The sequence below is a fragment of the Panthera uncia genome (assembly GCF_023721935.1).
Source record: "Panthera uncia isolate 11264 chromosome B3 unlocalized genomic scaffold, Puncia_PCG_1.0 HiC_scaffold_1, whole genome shotgun sequence".
In the NCBI taxonomy this organism is placed as follows: Eukaryota; Metazoa; Chordata; class Mammalia; order Carnivora; family Felidae; genus Panthera; species Panthera uncia.
In genome coordinates, this window is record NW_026057582.1 from 131,443,798 (window position 1) to 131,461,278 (window position 17,481).

General features: G+C 50.1%; 1 protein-coding gene across 1 annotated transcript in view; it reads left to right on the forward strand.

The window, feature by feature from the left end:
• The first annotated feature begins 4,630 nt into the window (after nucleotides 1-4,630).
• The window catches only part of RGMA (repulsive guidance molecule BMP co-receptor a), a 50,951-nt gene continuing 38,100 nt past the window's right edge, over nucleotides 4,631-17,481 (forward strand). Inside the window, exon 1 of the mRNA XM_049614053.1 lies at nucleotides 4,631-4,900. Within this exon, the coding sequence (XP_049470010.1) occupies nucleotides 4,887-4,900 (14 nt within the window). The 5' untranslated portion in view covers nucleotides 4,631-4,886. The remainder of the gene's footprint in view (nucleotides 4,901-17,481) is intronic.

Here is a 17,481-nt window from a genome sequence, read left to right on the forward strand (position 1 = left end):
GCCCTGTTTGCCTTCTACTCCTGAAGCTGATCATTCACAAACAAAATCAAAACAAAACAAAAATCATGCATTTGCCTTCATTATGGTCCTCACCATTAGAAAACAAATGGCTGGTGTCTGGGAAAGAGGCTAAAGAGAGACAATGGATTAATTCGGTCTTTTTTGTAATGGGCACAGGTACTGGGTTTTCAGCTTAAACAGATGTACATAATATCAAATATGGAAAAGCAAGTAATTTCCTCCGAACAGTTTTGAGGCTGAGACCATGATGGTTGGTATGATGGCCATCACCCCCACTCCTTCCAAGCTTCTCCTCATGACTCCCCAGCCTCTGCACTGAGCCCTCACCGTCCCCAGCACCTCGATACCCCTCCATCTCCCGATGAAGCAGCCAGGTGTTCAATCAGCCACTGCTTCCATATGTGTCCTTAGCCCCTTGAGTCATGCTCTCGATAACATCATGCCAAGATTATTAGGGTCTTCTAGCTGGTCTCCACCTCCTGTTTCTCCAAACCATCTTCCATTGGCCTACTGAAAGTGCAGCTTCATTTACGTCATTCCCCCCACCCCGCTCAATAACCTTCGATGGCTCCCTGTTGCTCATTCTGCAACCAAGAGTTTCCACCATATGGCGCTAACCTGTCTTCTCAATCACATCTCTCCTCCAGCGCCCACATTCCAACCAGACTTCATCACTCACTCCTTATTGAACTTGCCCACCTCTTGCTATCTCCATGCCTTTTTCATGTGATTCCTCTGCCTGGAGTCCTCAGCCTCCTTGCCATTCGTTCACACCCCGAACTCAGAGCCATCCATCAGAGACCATCTCAAAGGACACATCTTCCATAAGGACTTTCTCCATCCTTCCAACCTAACTTCTAAATCTCATGACATTGTATTTGCACTTTTCTTCTGTCTCTTGTTCCCCTCTACCTTACAGTCAACTCCTAAATGCTTCTGAGCACCGTCTGGTTGGAAGGGAAGGCCGGGAGACTGGGCTTAAACCCCTACTTGAGAAAGCACTGGTTTTACTAGAATTACATGAGAAGGGAGAAGGTCAGACAGAGCGGCTCAGGCACAAACCAACCCTCCCCCGTCCCCCGCCACGCCACACAGCTACTGAAGCCTTCTTGGCCTTCTTTTCTTTCTCCCACTGGTCTGCAAGTGCCTTTTTTTTTTAAAGTTTATTTCTTTTGAGAGAGAGCGTGCATGCAAGCTGGGGAGGGGCAGAGAGAGAGGAAGAGAGAGAATCCCAAGCAGGCTCCGCGCTGTCAGTGTGGAGCCTGACGCAAGGCTCAAACTCATGAACCATGATATCATGACCTGAGCGGAAATCAAGAGTCCGCTGCTTAACCAACTGAGCCACCAGGCGCCCCTGGACTGCAAGCAGCTTACGGGTAGAGGCTGTGTTCCCTGAGGGGACACCTGCTGCAGGGTCGAGCACAAACAACAGCATCCTGACACCAAGAGGGTTGGGATCTTAAGAGCAGACACGCCCCTGGGACGCGTCCAGCCTGTGCAGCTTCTTCAGTGCAAAACAAGCAGGTCCCCAGCACCCAGTCCCTCCTGGCGTCTCACCGAGGCCAAGCGGGGGACAGTCTGTCCCTCTTCCTCTAACAGGCTTCTGTGAGAGCTCGTGTCCCGCTCCTCCTTGAAGCTGCCCTTTTCCTTTTGAACCTACCTTTACCCAGAAAAACATAATGGCGTGGCCCCCAATCCAAAGAGACAGCCCCCGATGCCAGCCCCTAGTGAAGGGTCCCGCCAATGCACTCCACGTTGTTTTGTCAGCTGGGAAGAAATCCTTCATCACTTTCCCCAGGAATCCACCTTCTGAGGGTGTGCTTGAGGCCAGCAGGCGCCACCCTGTATTTGAAACAGCCAGAGACAGCAGATCAGCCCACACCCTGGTAGTGGGTGTGGTGCCTCGTTCCACCAGCTGGAGCCCCAAGGGCTGGACTGATCACTGTGCCCTTCTCGGCAGGCTAACGCTCTCCCCATGGAGTAAGGGCTTCCAGAAGCAGCCTGAAGATACATCCAGCCACTGCACATATCCCTAACCTAAAAAAAAAAGAAAGAGAGAGAGAGACAGAGAGAGAGAGAGAGAGGCCAAGAAAGGGTGGAAGCCACAGCTCTCCCGTTTGCCTACAACAATGTGAGGCCAGGGCTCATGAGTTCAAGCCCTGAGTCAGGATACCTGTGCGGACAGCTCAGAACCTGGAGCCTGCTTCGGATTCTGTAACTCTGTTTTTCTCTGCCTCTTCCCTGCTCTCTCTCTCTCTCTCAAAACATAAACATGAAAAAAATAACAAAAATAAATGTGAGGCCAGATTTTAACCTCTCCCTTGGCAACTCTGCGTGTGGGACAAGAGAGGAGCTGATACAGACATGACTCTTGTACTGCATTCTATACTCACTTCCCCTACCCCTTGTTTCTTAATGGCCTTACTTTTTTTTTTTTCTTTTTCTTTTTTTTAACACTTGAGCCCAGGTTAGCCTGTTTCCTGTTCATATTTGTAAGGAATCCAGGCCCTCGGCAGTAAAGAAAGACAAGCATCCCCTGGAGCTTTATATTAGGAATGTTTCTAGAGTGTTGGTGGAAAGCATGTACATTTGTTAATTTGCACCCTAAACACACCCCATGGCCTCATTTAACTCTGAGTGCTCATGTGTGTCTTGTAACTACCTACGCATGGTTCCAACTTAATCAAGTACTTAATGAGCAGCATTAATATTCGTTGTCATCTCCATGGGAGCCTACGCTCATCAAGGTAAATATCTGTGGGCTGTATCCAGAGTCTGTGGTTGAACTAAGAATTGTCTGTCCTCATCCAGACAGCCAACTCTTTGTCCCCCAAGATGGGAAAACCCTGCTGGGTACTTTCCGAAGGTTTCTTTGTAAAAACGAGATGCTTCCACTTACGGATCTTTTGCAGATGCCAAGCGATTTGGAAGAGCGGTAAGAAATCCACTATCTGGGTGGTAGTCATTCAGAGAATCTCGTGGCATGCCTCTTAAGTGCCGGACACTGGGGGTGCGATCATGACCTACCCTCATGGTGCCTACAGTATGGTGGGAGACACCTACATTTATGGAAAGGTCACCCTAAGGAATAGGTGAAATCAGCGTTTGGCAGGAAACGCGTGGGGTGCTGGGGGAGCCATTCCCTAAAGGAGAGATATTGGAGCTGAGCTGAAAGATGAACGTGGGGAGAAATTAGTTCTTCAACGGCTATTAGGGCCGGAGCGCGCATTTGCACACAAATGCGCACGCACACCCACATCGAGTACAACTGCTCTATTTATAGCGGGAGAAACGGGGCCCAGCCAGAGCTAATTATAGAAACCGGCGATCCCAATATCTAATCCCTTCCCGCTAAATCACATGGATTTATTTGCATCCCAACCATAGATTATTTCAATACCTTTGGCCAATAAAACGCAGAATATTGAGTTAAAACCACATCCCTCAAGACCACAAGCATAAATAACGATCGTGTTTTAACGTGGATGGAACCTTTTCATTTTGCAAATGCAAGTTCTCATATCAAAATCCAAGGCAGTTTGTTTTCTGTACAAACGGGAAGGTCATAACCCTGTCTGAAACGCACTGGCAAAAATCTCTCTAACCGTGCAATGCTAATTTGGGCGTGAGCTGTGTGTTGAGGCTGACTTCATGGCCCAGCTGGGGTTTCAGATTCGCACATGGCGATTGGGTGGCTCTTTACCGTTGCACTGCAAGGGTCTCTCCCTGAACTCCGGAAGCCTCCGGAGATTTACCGCTGTTCTCGCCAGTGCGTGCCTGCGTTGCCGCAGGGTGAAACATCCTTTTGAAAAGCCCGTGAGAATCCACTTGCAGTCTGTGCGTTTGCCTGTAAGAGCGCAGGGCAGGGACTGGAAGGAAGCACAGAGGAGCCCACGCTGACGCGAGGTTACCCCTGGGGAGCTGCTGCAGTGGGGAGGGGATATGACACGGCCCGCTTTTCACTCTAGATATGCCTGAGTGGTGTAAAACTGTACACAAGAACGTGTTTGTGTATTGCACATTTAATGCATACGTATGCATTTTTTAAAAGAAAAAGCTTAACCTAACATCTCAATAGAACAAAGGTGCGTCTCCGCAGAGAGAAGCGTTTCTTCTGGATGTGACGGTCTATTCCAGAAACCTCAGAGCAACTCCCCCGCTGACCAGCACAGAGCTGAGGATGGAAAACGTGCATTCCGCAGCATCCACGAGGGAAATTTGGAAAGTTGGAGGCGCCTCCAGGGTCGCCGCACTTGCCGCCCGCGCCCCCCTTACCGGTGCATTCCCGCAAGCCTTGACTTTACCGCGTGCGCACCCCCCACCCACCCAGCGGGTGCGGGTGCGGGTGCGGGTGCGGGTGCGGGTGCGGGTGCTGGTGCCGGAGGGTGCGGCCGCTGCCGGGGCGGGGCCAGCCGAGCACGCGCCCCCACCTCTTCTCCCGCCCGCGCTCGCCCCCCGCCCGCGCCCGGGGCGCCCGGCCCGCCCCCTCCCCTAGCGCGCAAACGAACCTCTCGACGCCGCGCGCGGCGGCGGCGGGCGGGGGCCGGGCGAGGGAGGGGGCGGGCCCGAGCAGCCCCGACTCCGCAGTTGTCTCCCGAGCGCGGGCTGCGCCGCCCGAGCCGCTGGGCTGGGGAAGCGCTAGCGGTTGCCTCCCGGGCCGGCTCCTCCAGGCGCTCGCAGGCATGCAGCCCGGGAGCAGGCGGCGCGCCCCGGGCCGGTGCTGAGCCGGCCGGGGCGGCGGGGACCAGCGCCTGCCGAGCCCCTCCCACCTTGCCCCGGGGCCCGCGAGCTGCGCTCCGGCACCCCCTCTTCGCCCGCAGCCCCGCCAGCGCCACCCCCCCACCCCCCGCGGGCCGCAGGGGCTCATGCAGCCGCCAAGGTAAGCGCGGGCCGGGAGCGGGGCGGACCCGGCCCTGACATCCCCGAGGCGCCGCCGGCACTTGCGGGTCCTCTCCAGCCCCGCGTCTCTTCTTGCTCCCGTCTTGTCCACGGTTGGAGCTTTGCTGCGCCTCGATCGCTTTAGCTCTTGGCAGCAGTAAAGTTTTTGTGGTTTAGTCTTTGCTCTTTTTTCCTAAAATGCTCTCCCCGGGCAGCCGGCAGCGCGTGTGCTTGGACAGACCCGGCGAGCGTCTCTTCCACCGTGCGCGGGCTGGGAGCTCCCTTTCTCCGGCGCGGTCACCGCCCGGCCCGCGCACCCTGGGATGTCCCGCCGTGAACCCCCATTGGCCCGACTCACCCGGGTCCCCCTCCTCCAGCTCCGCGCCTGGCTGCCTAGGCCAGCTGCAGAGCCGCGGGACAAGCGCCGGCCCCCGGGGTGTGGGGGGGGGGGGGGGCGTCGGTGCTGCACCTTCTGGGCTCGGGTCCCAGCGGTCCTTTGAACTGGGAGCATCTGTATGCAGGAAGGTGCGGGACTTGGGTTCAGTGCTAAGGGATCGGACTCCCGAGTGGCCCCGGCGTTCCTAAGTGGAGGGGTGGGCCCGACGGGCGGGGCACAGAGACGATTCCGCGCCCGGCTCGAGCCGTGGCTCACGCGGGAGAACTAGCTGAAACAGGGGGACAGGTGTATTTAGGGGGAGGACCGACGTGTGTTGGAGCGGGGGGCGGGGAGGGGCGCTCAGTTGCAATTCTTGATTGCATCCTGTTAATGTAATTGCATTAGATTTGCTCCGGGGCAGAATCAATTCCCCCAAATTGAGATTTTTAATGGGAGCCTGCGAGTTGCTATTATGTCTGTGGTTTCGGAAGGCGTTGGGTTGTATTTATTTTACAATTCGGGTGTCTCGAGGGCGGAGTAGGGGAAATCGCGCCATCTAGCGGAAATGGTAAGCCGCGCCTTCCTTTTCGCAGCGAAGTTGGGTGTTTTCAAAGTACGGGACTCCAGCGCCAGGTAGAGAGGGGGCTGAGCCCTCCCAGGAAGGGTGGTTATCCTAGTTATCCGTGTGTCTACAGTCTGCGTGAGCGGGAACGCCCCGACACCCCCAGCTCAGTGCACCAAGCTCAAGGGACAGAATTACAGGTTGTGCCGAGTGACAGGCTGGCACCTCGAGGAGATCTGTCACCTTCTCCATCTGGCTTTAGGGTCCTCCAGCAAAAACAGAAAATGTTACCTTCCGGTAGGTGGACACCCATTGTTCGGGCATCAGTCGCAGGGGGGAAAAAAAACATGCGCGCACCTTGCTCTTCTCCAGGACGTCACAGAGGAGTGATTTTTCAGGCGAATCTCAAGCCATGACCCCGAGGAAAGAGATTGACCGAGGACAGCTGAAGGAGAAGTGGGAAAGGGCCTCTTGCAGATCAGGCCAGAATAGCATTTTTTTTTACACATACAAAGGGCTTCTGAAAGTTCCACTGCTGCAGCAGATGACAAGCAGGCCCCCTTTACAAGGGACATGATCTCCTGGGAACAACAGGGAATTACTTTGCTGCCTGACCAGCAGAGCGGACAAAGGCTCTGGGTGGAGCACCCACACACCCAGGCGGGCTCCACGTTCTCTGTGGCTCGTTTTTGCTGCCACCTTACAGGCCAGAGGATATTAGCCACGCCAGCCAGCTTCTCCCTATTCTAAAGGATAGGTTGGTTCCTTGTAGAACAGCACGGTGGTCCCCCTGCAGTGAAGACCCTTGCCCCCTTGAGATCCTCTTCGTGGTGGTGATGGGGAGGAAGGTCCCAGATTCCTTTTGTTTTTAATAAAAATAAATTTTTTCTTACATTTTATTTATTTTTGATAGAGACAGAGGACAAGTGGGGGAGGGGCAGAGAGCGAAGGAGACACAGAACCCGAAGCAGGCTCCAGGCTCCGCGTTGTCAGCACAGAGCCCGACGCAGGGCTCGAACTCACAAACTGCGAGATCATGACCTGAGCCAAAGTCGGACACTTAACCAACTGAGCCACCCAGGCACCCCGATAGAATTTTTTTTAACATTTATTTATTTTTGAGAGACAGAGCATGAGCAGGGGAGGGGCAGAGAGAGAGGGAGACATAGAATCTGAAGCAGGCTCCAGGCTCCGAGCTGTCAGCACAGAGCTGGATGCAGGGCTCGAACCCACGAACCATGAGATCGTGACCTGAGCCGAAGTCGAAAGCTTAACCGAGGGAGCCACCCAAGCGCCTCCCAGATTCCTTTTAACAAGAGCCCTGCCCCTCCCTTTTCCCTTCCAGGTGAAAGACAGGTGCTTACATTCTAAATAGACATGTAGAGTGGTGGGTGGCGTTTCTGCCTCCCCCCATGCTGTCTCTCCCTTTGCAGGCGTTTATTTAATAACCAGATTTGTGACAGAAAGGGTCTTGCAGTGACCCGGCATCTTATTCAAGGCGGGCTTCTCTGACCTTTGCTAAGAAACGCCTTACAAGGTGTGACTGCTGCCTCCCCAGTGTGTGTGATCATACAGAGTAGAGCCATCAGAGGCTCCTATTTAATACGACCCTTGGCCCAGCCCTTCGGCCAGCCACCCCATGTGGGGCCAAATACAGGAACTCTTAGATGAAGATGCAGAATAAAATGATAGGTACTGAGCATCCCTGACATTGGGACAGGAAGTTTTTTCCAGCCATTGTTGTAGTGATGCTCACCAGACCAGTGATGGCGTCTAGATCTCGCTAGAGAAATGGATGTCCAGAGAAGTATAGCCCAGGTTCTGCGGGTTTAAAGTGCTTTTTTCCCTTCAACCTTGCTGCCAAATGAATTAAATTCAAGCATTTGCTTTTCCCACGTGTGGTCCCCAAATTCAGTCATGCCTCAGGAGGTATGATCACCGATCTCTTGAGAAGTCTGCCATCCAGGGAAGATTGGATATCCCCAAGTGAAACCGAACATAAACAAACTAGGATTACCAGAAACCAGTGCAGGCTCATGTGAATCTGTTAGTTCTGTGAAATGAAAAGGCACTACTCCATAAAGATCATTGTTCTAGAACCTGACTTATAATAACCCAAAGGTAGGTTCAAATAACTTTTCAGCATCAGTGGTGTTTCTGTGGCTCTTTCGGAGGATGGCTTGGGTTTTCAAACAACATGCATCATTTATTCATTCAACAGACTTAACATAAATTTAACCCGAAGAAGGAAGGCTCCAGACTCTCCCACCTGCCTGGTATCCAGCCCTATTCAAAGGACAGACTCCTGTTTTCCTAATTTTGACCCAACGGCAGTGCATTTTCAGCCTCTTTTCCTTTCAGTGGAAAAACTAAGGACTGTCTCACCTGAGTGTGCATACATGGTCAGGCAGAAGTCGATCTCCTTGGTGACAAATAAACATCTTTTAAAAGGATCCCCGGTTTCTTAGCCAGGTGTGACCCTATGAGTAGAAAACGCAGCATCAGGATGCCTGGGTGGCTCAGTCAGTTAAGTGTCCGACTTCCGCTCAGGTCATGATCTCATGGTTCATGGGTTCGACCCCCGCGTTGGGCTCTGTGCTGATATCTCAGAGCCCGGAGCCTGCTTCATATCCTCTGTCCCCCTCTCTCTCTGCCCCTCCCCACTCACGTGCTCTCTCTCTCTCTCTCTCTCTCTCTCTCATTCTCTCTCTCAAAATAAATAAACTTTACAGGGAAAAAAATGCAGTATCATATTAGAGCCTAGGGGTCGAGGCAAGAATGCCTACTGAGTGAGATGTGAAATCTTTTATAATTCTCAGGGCAGCAAGAAGAAGAAATTTTGAAACTTGGGCAGAAATTAACAAAGCAAATGCAAATATCTTTTATAGCCTCATTTAAAAAATTTCAAGGCACTTCTACTTGATGGATGTAAAAATGCCCTATGTACTTACTTGACCTATAAAATTATATCCAGATTACTACAGTAAAGAACTCAAGTGTAGCAAACACTGTTTATGCAGAAAAAAATTACAGAAGTACTGCTTGAGTTTACTTCGTGTTCTCCAGTTGTTTGTTTAAAGCAACACCACGAGGTGAAGAACTTTCTAGAATCAAGACACTAGATTTGCCAGAGTCTGGAAATCTGGCAAAAACTTGAAAACAAAAGCTTCTGTCATCTGTCTGGTAGACCAAGGCCAATTCCTGTAGATTCTGTGTCCTCCACGGGGCATAGCAGAGATCAGCAGATAGGAGTGAAAAATGCCCTAAAACTTACTGATTTGCATCTGTGAGGCATTGCTTAGTAATTACCAGCCCTTGTGGCTGCCACTTTGTATGTTTCATTTTTCCATCTTCGGGAACTCTCCCACTCCAGGTCTTTGCCTGGTTGACAGCAACACTTTGGCTCGTTTCCTGGTAATGCTCAGCTCTTGTGCCCTCGTGAGCAGAGATACTCTGGCCAAGTCCTCGATAAGAGTCTCAGTACGGTTATTTTATTCTTAGTATGCTGTTCCTCTGAAGATGGACACAGACTATTTTTTTCATCCTCTTTTGGAGTTGTGAGGACTTCTCTCCCTGATGACTTTTTGAAACGAGATTAAGTGGAAACGCACAAACGTACAACGACTTGCCCCGGTGGCCTCCTGAACGTTCGTGGTGAGCCTTGTCGGCCACAACGCAGACGCTCTACCTCAGAGTTCAGTCTCCTGCTAGTTTTTGATACGTTTCACTGATCTGTACCACGTGGATCTCTTCCCTCCAGTCAGGTATTTAAAAACCATGATACCTTGGGGCACATGGGTGGCTCAGTCGGTTAAGCATCCACTTCTGCTTAGGTCATCATCTCATGGCTTGTGAGTTTGAGTCCCCCCCCCGTCGGGCTCTGTGCTGACACCTCGGGGCCTGGAGCCTGCTTCGGATTCTACGTCCCCCTCTCTCTCTGCCCCTCCCCCACTCATTCTCGTTCTCTCTCTCTCTCAAATATAAGTAAACATTGAAAAACAATTTTTTAAACCATAATACCGCATTGTTCCACACACTTCCACAAAGCTTTATCCTCTGTCAGAGTCTGATCCTCTCGTGAGATCCCAAGATGTTGCTAGTTACCCCCCTGCCGGGACGCTGTTTCACTGGCTCTCAAAGAGGCTTGCTCAGAAGCCATCTGCTGGGCAAAAGTGACTTCGAGATTTGCTGCCAGTGCCCATTTTCAGCTCCCGACACTGTCAGTGGCATCCTGGAGAACGGATTGCTCTCATAAGAATATGTCCCCTGGATACGGAGACTTTAGGCTACTCCGTGGTGTTACGGTCTCTGCAGCCGTTTGCTTTGGCCACGTGGCCTGTGGGGATCTTAAATTGACCAGAGCCCCCTCGTGCGAGGGCATGCCCTAGATAGCAGCCACAGAGTCCTGATGCAAATGGAACTCCTGATGACGTCCCCCACGGCCCCCGTGATAAACCATCTCCCCCACCTCCCAGGCCTTTCTCTTTATGCACCCCTTAGAAAAGACCCCCATGGGGCTCCCCAGAAGCCCACTCTTTTGGTCTGAATTGACCGATCTAGCCTCAGCACAGAAACCCTCAAACGCTCTACCGTGGACCCTAATAAAGGCATGAGCCCCAGTCCTGCCTCTCTCCCTGCACCCTCCCTTGACCACCCCACATGGCCCCTCAAGGTATGCGGCATGCTTTGTCTAGATCTGTGAATAATCAACGTCTCCATTTTAGTTTCTCCTGCGGTCTGTCGTTGAACTGTGGCTCACCTCCCGTGCCCCACTTGACAAGGGTTCATTTGACAGATTCATACCAGAAAAGCACATGGAAATGCGTATCCCCCCCACAGAGCCATAAACGCTGTAGGGTTTCCTCAACCCAGTTGGTAGCTTGGAAACAATACGATTTAACGTGGGTTTGGAAATTTGGGTGTGTACTTTCATTTACATTTAATTTAATATCCGTTATGGAAAGCGGTAGAGTATAAATAATAAATAGACTTTTTAAATGCAATTGCATTTTCCCAGATGGGCTTCCATTTATGCAAGAGAGGCAAAACAGCAAGAAATATAGAGCGCAGAGGCCAGGCTTACCTGTAGACATTATGAGGTTCACGATGGCATCTCTTCACAGGTCCAGACCCACCAGTAACCCCCCCACTGCTAAGTTTGCTAGGTCATTTTGCCTCAGAACAAGGGAATCACGGGACATTAATTTATGGCGCTTCATGTCCTTTTGTGCCGCGAAAATAGTCTGATACTCAGAATCCTGACTTCAAAATCGCTTACCTTCCTATCCTGAAGCACACATTCGGCTTTGTATCTTCACGTATCTCAAGAGCATATGGTAGGGAAAAGCCAATGCCACCCTTTTCTCTGCTGTGAGGGTTTTAGCTTGCTTTTATTTTCCTCTGCTAAGAGCATGTTAAGAAAGGAGATTCCCGGGGGCGCCTGGGGCGCTCAGTCGGTTGAGCGTCCGACTTCAGCTCAGGTCATGATCTCACGGTCTGTGGGTTCGAGCCCCGCGTCGGGCTCTGTGCTGACAGCTCAGAGCCTGGAGCCTGTTTCGGATTCTGTGTCTCCCTCTTCCTCTGACCCTCCCCTGTTCATGCTCTCTCTCTCTGTCTCAAAAATAAATAAATGTTAAAAAAAAAAAAAAGAAAAAAGAAAAATTAAAAAAAAAAAAAAAGGAAAAAGAAAGGAGATCCCTAAAGTCCACGTGTCTGATTTCTTTATGTGTAAATGGATGCTATTGGCAGAATCTACAGACTTCAGGCCTAGTTAGAAATATATTTACCTCCCCTGAGCCTGAGCCAGGAGTCAATGAGGACAAAGCAAACCCAAGCCAAGATGGCGCCCAAGGCCTGCCTTTCTGGGTCAGTGACCAATCTCTAGGGGCAGGAGCCCGCCCGGCTTTGAATTGGAGACACGGTCTGAATGGCTTGTTATCTGAAAGGACTGCAATGAATTGAGACTATAGATAGTTTTATCGAAATATCCTGTTGTGTAATATTTACCTGTCATTCAGAGGCTACATCCAATTAAGCACTTTATGAAAACTTGCCCCCCAAATACCATTTAGTATCCTAAAGAAAGGAAAGGAATTCTATAACTCTTTCAACTTCCTAAATCTTTAAAGGGGAGGGGGAGATTGTTCAGGCAAATTGTTCTTTTCTGAAAACATTTTGAAAATTTTGTTTCTGGAAGACAGCGTATCTCCAGACATACTCTCATTTCTAACACATGACCCACCATTCTATAAATGGAGCATATTATTTGACCAACAGAAAAAAGTAAATGCCAGGTGAACACGAGAAGAGATGTGAAGCAGCTGTAGTTTGGTGGGGAAACACTGAACTTGGCATCACAAGGCCAGGTTCTGAGGCTCTCCCTGCCCTCGCTATTCTTAGTGACCTTGGACAAATCACTTAATCTCCCAGAGTTTCGGTGCCCTCGTTTGTGAAATGGAGACAACTGTGCCCGCCACACAGTTGAGATGACTCAACGGTTATGTGGGAGACTTTGTGTTTTAGTGGTTGCTCAACAGAACTTGCATATAACTAGTAATGCACTTAGAACCCACCCAGGAGTCAAGGTTATCCAAGAGTGCTTGGGGGATTCTGCAGATTTCCCCCCAGTTCCCACATGTACGAAGACTCTAGCAGAATCGGGTGCACAGTAGACATTCTGTTATAATCCAGACAATGGTTCCTGTCCGTGATGTTGTCAGCTACTTAGCAGCACTTACTCTGTGCCAGGCATCTGTCCTAAGTGGTCTGTCTATATTGTGTCAACTCATTTACGTCCTCACAAGAACCCTCTGTGGGAGCTAAAGTCTATCCCCACTTAACAGATGTAAAGGGTCGGTGTTCAGATGGCATGTTCTTAGCCAGAAGGCTGTATTGACTCTCTCACGTCCAAGTGAAGCCTCCAACAAATGCAAAAAAGAAAACAACGGTGGAGGAGGAGGCTGTCACATAAAGCAACACATTTGTTCTTGCTTCTGCATTGGCGCTCGTCCCCACCTCCCATCATCCAGGGATCTTCGGTATTTCAGCTTTGCATTAGCCATTCTAAACAATTTTGAATTTGATGAATAACTTGGTTATCTGTTCCTATTGCTAAATGTCTATGGTATTCGTGCTTGGCACCAAATTGTTCATTAATCCAAATACTCCAGCCTTCTGCTGGTGGAGAGAGAGAGAGACAGACTCCCTGTCAGTTCAGACAGTTGCCATTTGGTGAATAAATGGTTCCAAGCTGGTTATTCTCCCCAGGACTTTCTGGAATGGGGAGAAGTAAACACTGGGTGGTCTGTTCTCCATTACAGGAACCTGGTGTTTCTTGGTATGGTTACCCAAAAGTTTCTTTAAAACAAGAGGTTATTCCATGTTCGGAAGGCATGGTTTCAGGTGTAGGGTAGAATTGCTGGGGATTATCGCTGAAGAATTTGCTCAGCCACGTTTTTACTTGGGGAACCCAGAAATGTGACAGAGGAGGCCCCAGAATGGCTCCTTGGAGTCAGGTGTAGGCAAAGCCAGTTAGTTACAGAGCTAACACCAGTTGACCGGATCCCTAGAGACCCCTCCTGGGCGGCCAGGCCACAGTTCTGCAGATTGCAATGGCGTCTGGGGGTCCAGAAACAGGACAGAACATTCAGGGGCCACAAAGTTAGAGGTGGAGCCACCCCAAATGCCCCGTCTCTCTCTTTCCCCAGATCCACTGCAATGTCTAGAAAGCCTCAATCTCGACACTGACAATTAAGCACTTCACAAATGCTATCATTTTCATACTGGCTTTGTGGGCAGAAGAATTTGTAAGCTGTGGACCAGATGGTGGGTGTGTGCCAGAGTCACAGTCCCGAGACCCAATAGGAAGCGAGACTTTCGTAGGTGACACTCCAGTTATACACTGGTTTGTAACCCCTGCAGGGAGAAGTGGGAGACAGATCAAAAGAAAACGCGTTGGCTTCTCCAAGCGTTTCCTGAGAAACTCAGAAGTCAAGAAAGAGAGGCGAGGAAAGGCAGAGGGGCTGCTCAAATCCAAAGACCATGGAAATGCACCGCCAGAAACTGTTAGCAGGCGATCAGGAGGGCTCCAACCCAGCCTGGGTTAGGCAGAGACGACACAGAGGGAGTCTGAGCGAGAAGATGAACACAGAAGGTGGAGTGGGGTTAGGAGAGGCAGAGGGAAGACGTGACATCGCTGAGCCTGGGAGGAGTTGGTGAGCTCAGCAGAGGTAGTGTGACAGCCGCGAGTCGCCCAAACCCCACTCTGCCACCCAGCCAGCTGGGTGACCTCAGACAGGTTACTGACCTTCCGCAGTGTAAGTGGGGGTAGATGTGAGTTGTCTGACTTCCAAATGACAGGGGACGGAATAAGCATCTTTAAACGGGAATCGAAGTCCAGGAAGAGGAAAGGATACAATCTGTCTGTACGTATATCTGTCAATCCTCCTTGGCTGGTGATCTCAGTTCTTCTCTGATTGCTTAGCTCCTACCATGATGGGGGAGTTCACAGCACTATTTAACAGGAAATACCTACTGGGAGAGAGCAGTCAGAAGGTTGCTAATCGTTCTTGGCGAAATGATAGCGAATGAGCTAGGCTGATTGATTTTATATGTGCTTACATGCGCATGGAAATATCTAGAAGGATGCACATGAAACTGTTAATAGTTATTGCCTCCAGGGAGAGTCACCTAATTTCATTTGACAGGAAGTTGATTGGTTTGGATCATGTGCCTATATTGCTGTTTGAATTTTTTTACGAAATTTGATGCTAGACAGAAGGAAATGGAAAGCCCAGAAAATTTGTTCCTTCTAGCATTTTCTTTAAAAAAAAAAAAAATTCCTGGTATATCTTCCCAGCACAGTGACTGTGCCCATGCCTACCATCAGGGGTGAGTTTCCGGGAGGTTCTAAGGGGGCCACTCCATACCGATGTCCCAAGCCCAGCCAGTGCTCCAGGCTCTGTTCCCGAAATTGGAATCATGAGTGGAAATGCTAGCCCATGGGACAGTCTGTGTAGATTCCTAACAGGTGGAAGTTTGACAGAAGGTGTTCCAGACAGGGTGAAGCTGATGGCAATGGTGGATGTCACCAATCTTTGCCGTCGGTGGTCCTGTTTGTTAAGGAAGTTCCTGACAGAGACTCCCCCCGCCCCCGCACACCAACTCTGAGACACTCACCCGTTCTGTAAAGGCCCTAGTTGATGTGCAGTAAGGATGACGGGGAATCGATGCAGGGCTCTCAGCTCCTGAGACACGGAGAAAGCGCATCAACACCCATCTCAGAGTTCTGAGCACATGGTAGTGGAAATCATTTGCTCTACACCTGACTGCTCCCCTGGGCTGCCAGGAGGGGGCCAGGACTGTCTGTTGCTCGTGTGAGAATCCCCAACCACCGCCCCCCCCCCCAATCCCAGAGCTGAGTGTTCAAGTACTTGGTGAGTGCTCCTTGAGTGAGTAAAACAGAAACACAATAAATAAATAAAAAGAATCTGCCTTGTGTGGGGGAAGACAGTGTTACTGATCTGATCACGTACATTTAAAGCCATGTCCAAGAGCAAATAAAATCTGCTCATGTATGAAAGTCATAAGAAAGAATCCAAAGAAAAAGTGAGCTACTTCTTCAGTTCCTAAAGAGAGCTGGTGGAATGTCAGGAAATTCTATTTCAAAACACCACTAAAATATTGGAGTACAATCTCTCCATTTTATTTACCAAGAATAAGCATCCCTCGTGGTGAGGGAGGCAGCGCAGAAGCACACAGAGAGGAAAGGAAGCCTGCAGCAGAAGCGAAGAAAACAAGATGGGCCAAAGAAGGAGGACACTAAGACATTCTGAGACCTACAGGGAAGGGGTCCCTCCCTGCCAGAGTCTGAGACTCACAAATGCTTGGGAAGAAGAGAAGCAAACAGAGGCCGTCTCCTAAATCGTCATGGAAACAGGTCAAGGAAACTCTATGGCCACCAACCCCCAACCATCTGGACAGAGCAGAGCAGGGGTAATTAAAGATGGCAGCCACGTCCCGGTGGCCAGAATGCGCACTGAGCTTCCACACCGGGCCTGCGCCCAAGGGCATACAACCCTGGTCTCCCTGCCCACAAAGGGAGCCCACCCATCTAGGAAGGGGCCCTTTTCATAGCCACTTTGTGGAACGTATACTAAGAAAGTAATATCACCAGGCACGTTTTAAAGTCCCAGTGAACTGGGCAGAGCACAGCACACTTCCTGAAAAGAGAACATGAAACCGGAGAAATCTATTAGCATTCTTTGAGGAGGTAGAAACAGGCCCGGAGACGAGGGAGAAACCCAGGGATGAATTATGTTTAGACTTTCAAAATTCCTTCCGACTAAGTTCCACCCCGGGGGTCATTCGCAATAGTTAAGTCGCTCCAGAATGTGCCGGGTGGGGAAGGTGGGGGGAATCACCACAGATTGGAACTGTCCTCAGAGACAGGAAACAAAAGATGGGATAATCAGGTACTTTTCTGGATGAAGAATTATAAACCGTGGGGATCCCCAAGGATCGCTGGTGCTCCCAGACTTAGCTTAAATGTCCATAGATCATCTGAAGGAGCGAATGCTCAGATGCTTCCAGGCCTGTGGATGAATTGAAGGGTCCGGAAACAAATGGCAAAACAAATAGTGGATAAGCTAGAGGACAAGCTTACGAGTTTGCAAGCAAATGCATATTTAAGCTTCGGGCGGTGGTCGTTATCCCACATCAGGCCTCAGTTGGATATGGGAGAACATATCCAAATCATAGCAAAATGGACTCTGTCCAGTCTGTTGATAGCCCCAAAATGGGATCTTGGGGGTCTTTGCAAAATGTGGGATAACGATCGTGCAGGACCCAGTGTTCAGAAGGTGCTAAAATGCTTTCAGAAATGGCATTGGGAGCTAAGCCAAAGATAGGATTCTCCCTGGGCTGTACCCAAACCTGGCGGTTTTACGACTTTGCCCTAGAGAAAAATACCGCAGAACTGTAGAAAGGTTAAGTAATCACCCAGGTAGAAGACTTCCTTGAGAAGCTGGGCTGCTTTGTTCTTTAAGAGCTTTAGGGTGGAAAGATGAAACCCCAAAGATGATATGGTCAAAGTCTATAAAACTTTGGAAGTTACTGTGATGAGAAAACCAACTTTAGTTTTTCTGGGTTGCTGCGTTTTACATTATGAGAACCCTGCTGTGGACATTCAGGTAAGGACTCAAGTTTAGGGTTCCTGCCTTAAGTTCCTGCTTTGCCAAGGTACCTTTTGAAATAATCCTTAGAGTTGAGCCTAAAGAAGAGTTAGTGACCTTCACCTCCACCCCCTTATATATAAGTGCCTGCCACCCCACCGTCTGTCTCCCGTTCACGATCTGGGATGAGGGAATGCCCCTGGCCTGGCCCACTGTGCACCCCACCATCCCACTCTTTCTGGGGCCTGTATGCAATACATCTCACGACTCTAATTCTTTTTGTACATTATTGAAACTACACCTTCCATCAAAATGACTTTATGGGCTTCACTTGCCCAAAGTGGGGAGCTGGGGTGCTGAGGGAACTCCTGCCTGCCGACCCCATGGGGGTGCTTTTGCCTCCCCGTTCAGCCAATCATAAACTGCATATTCTTTTTTTTTTTTTTTAAGTGTTTATTTACTTTTTTTTTTTT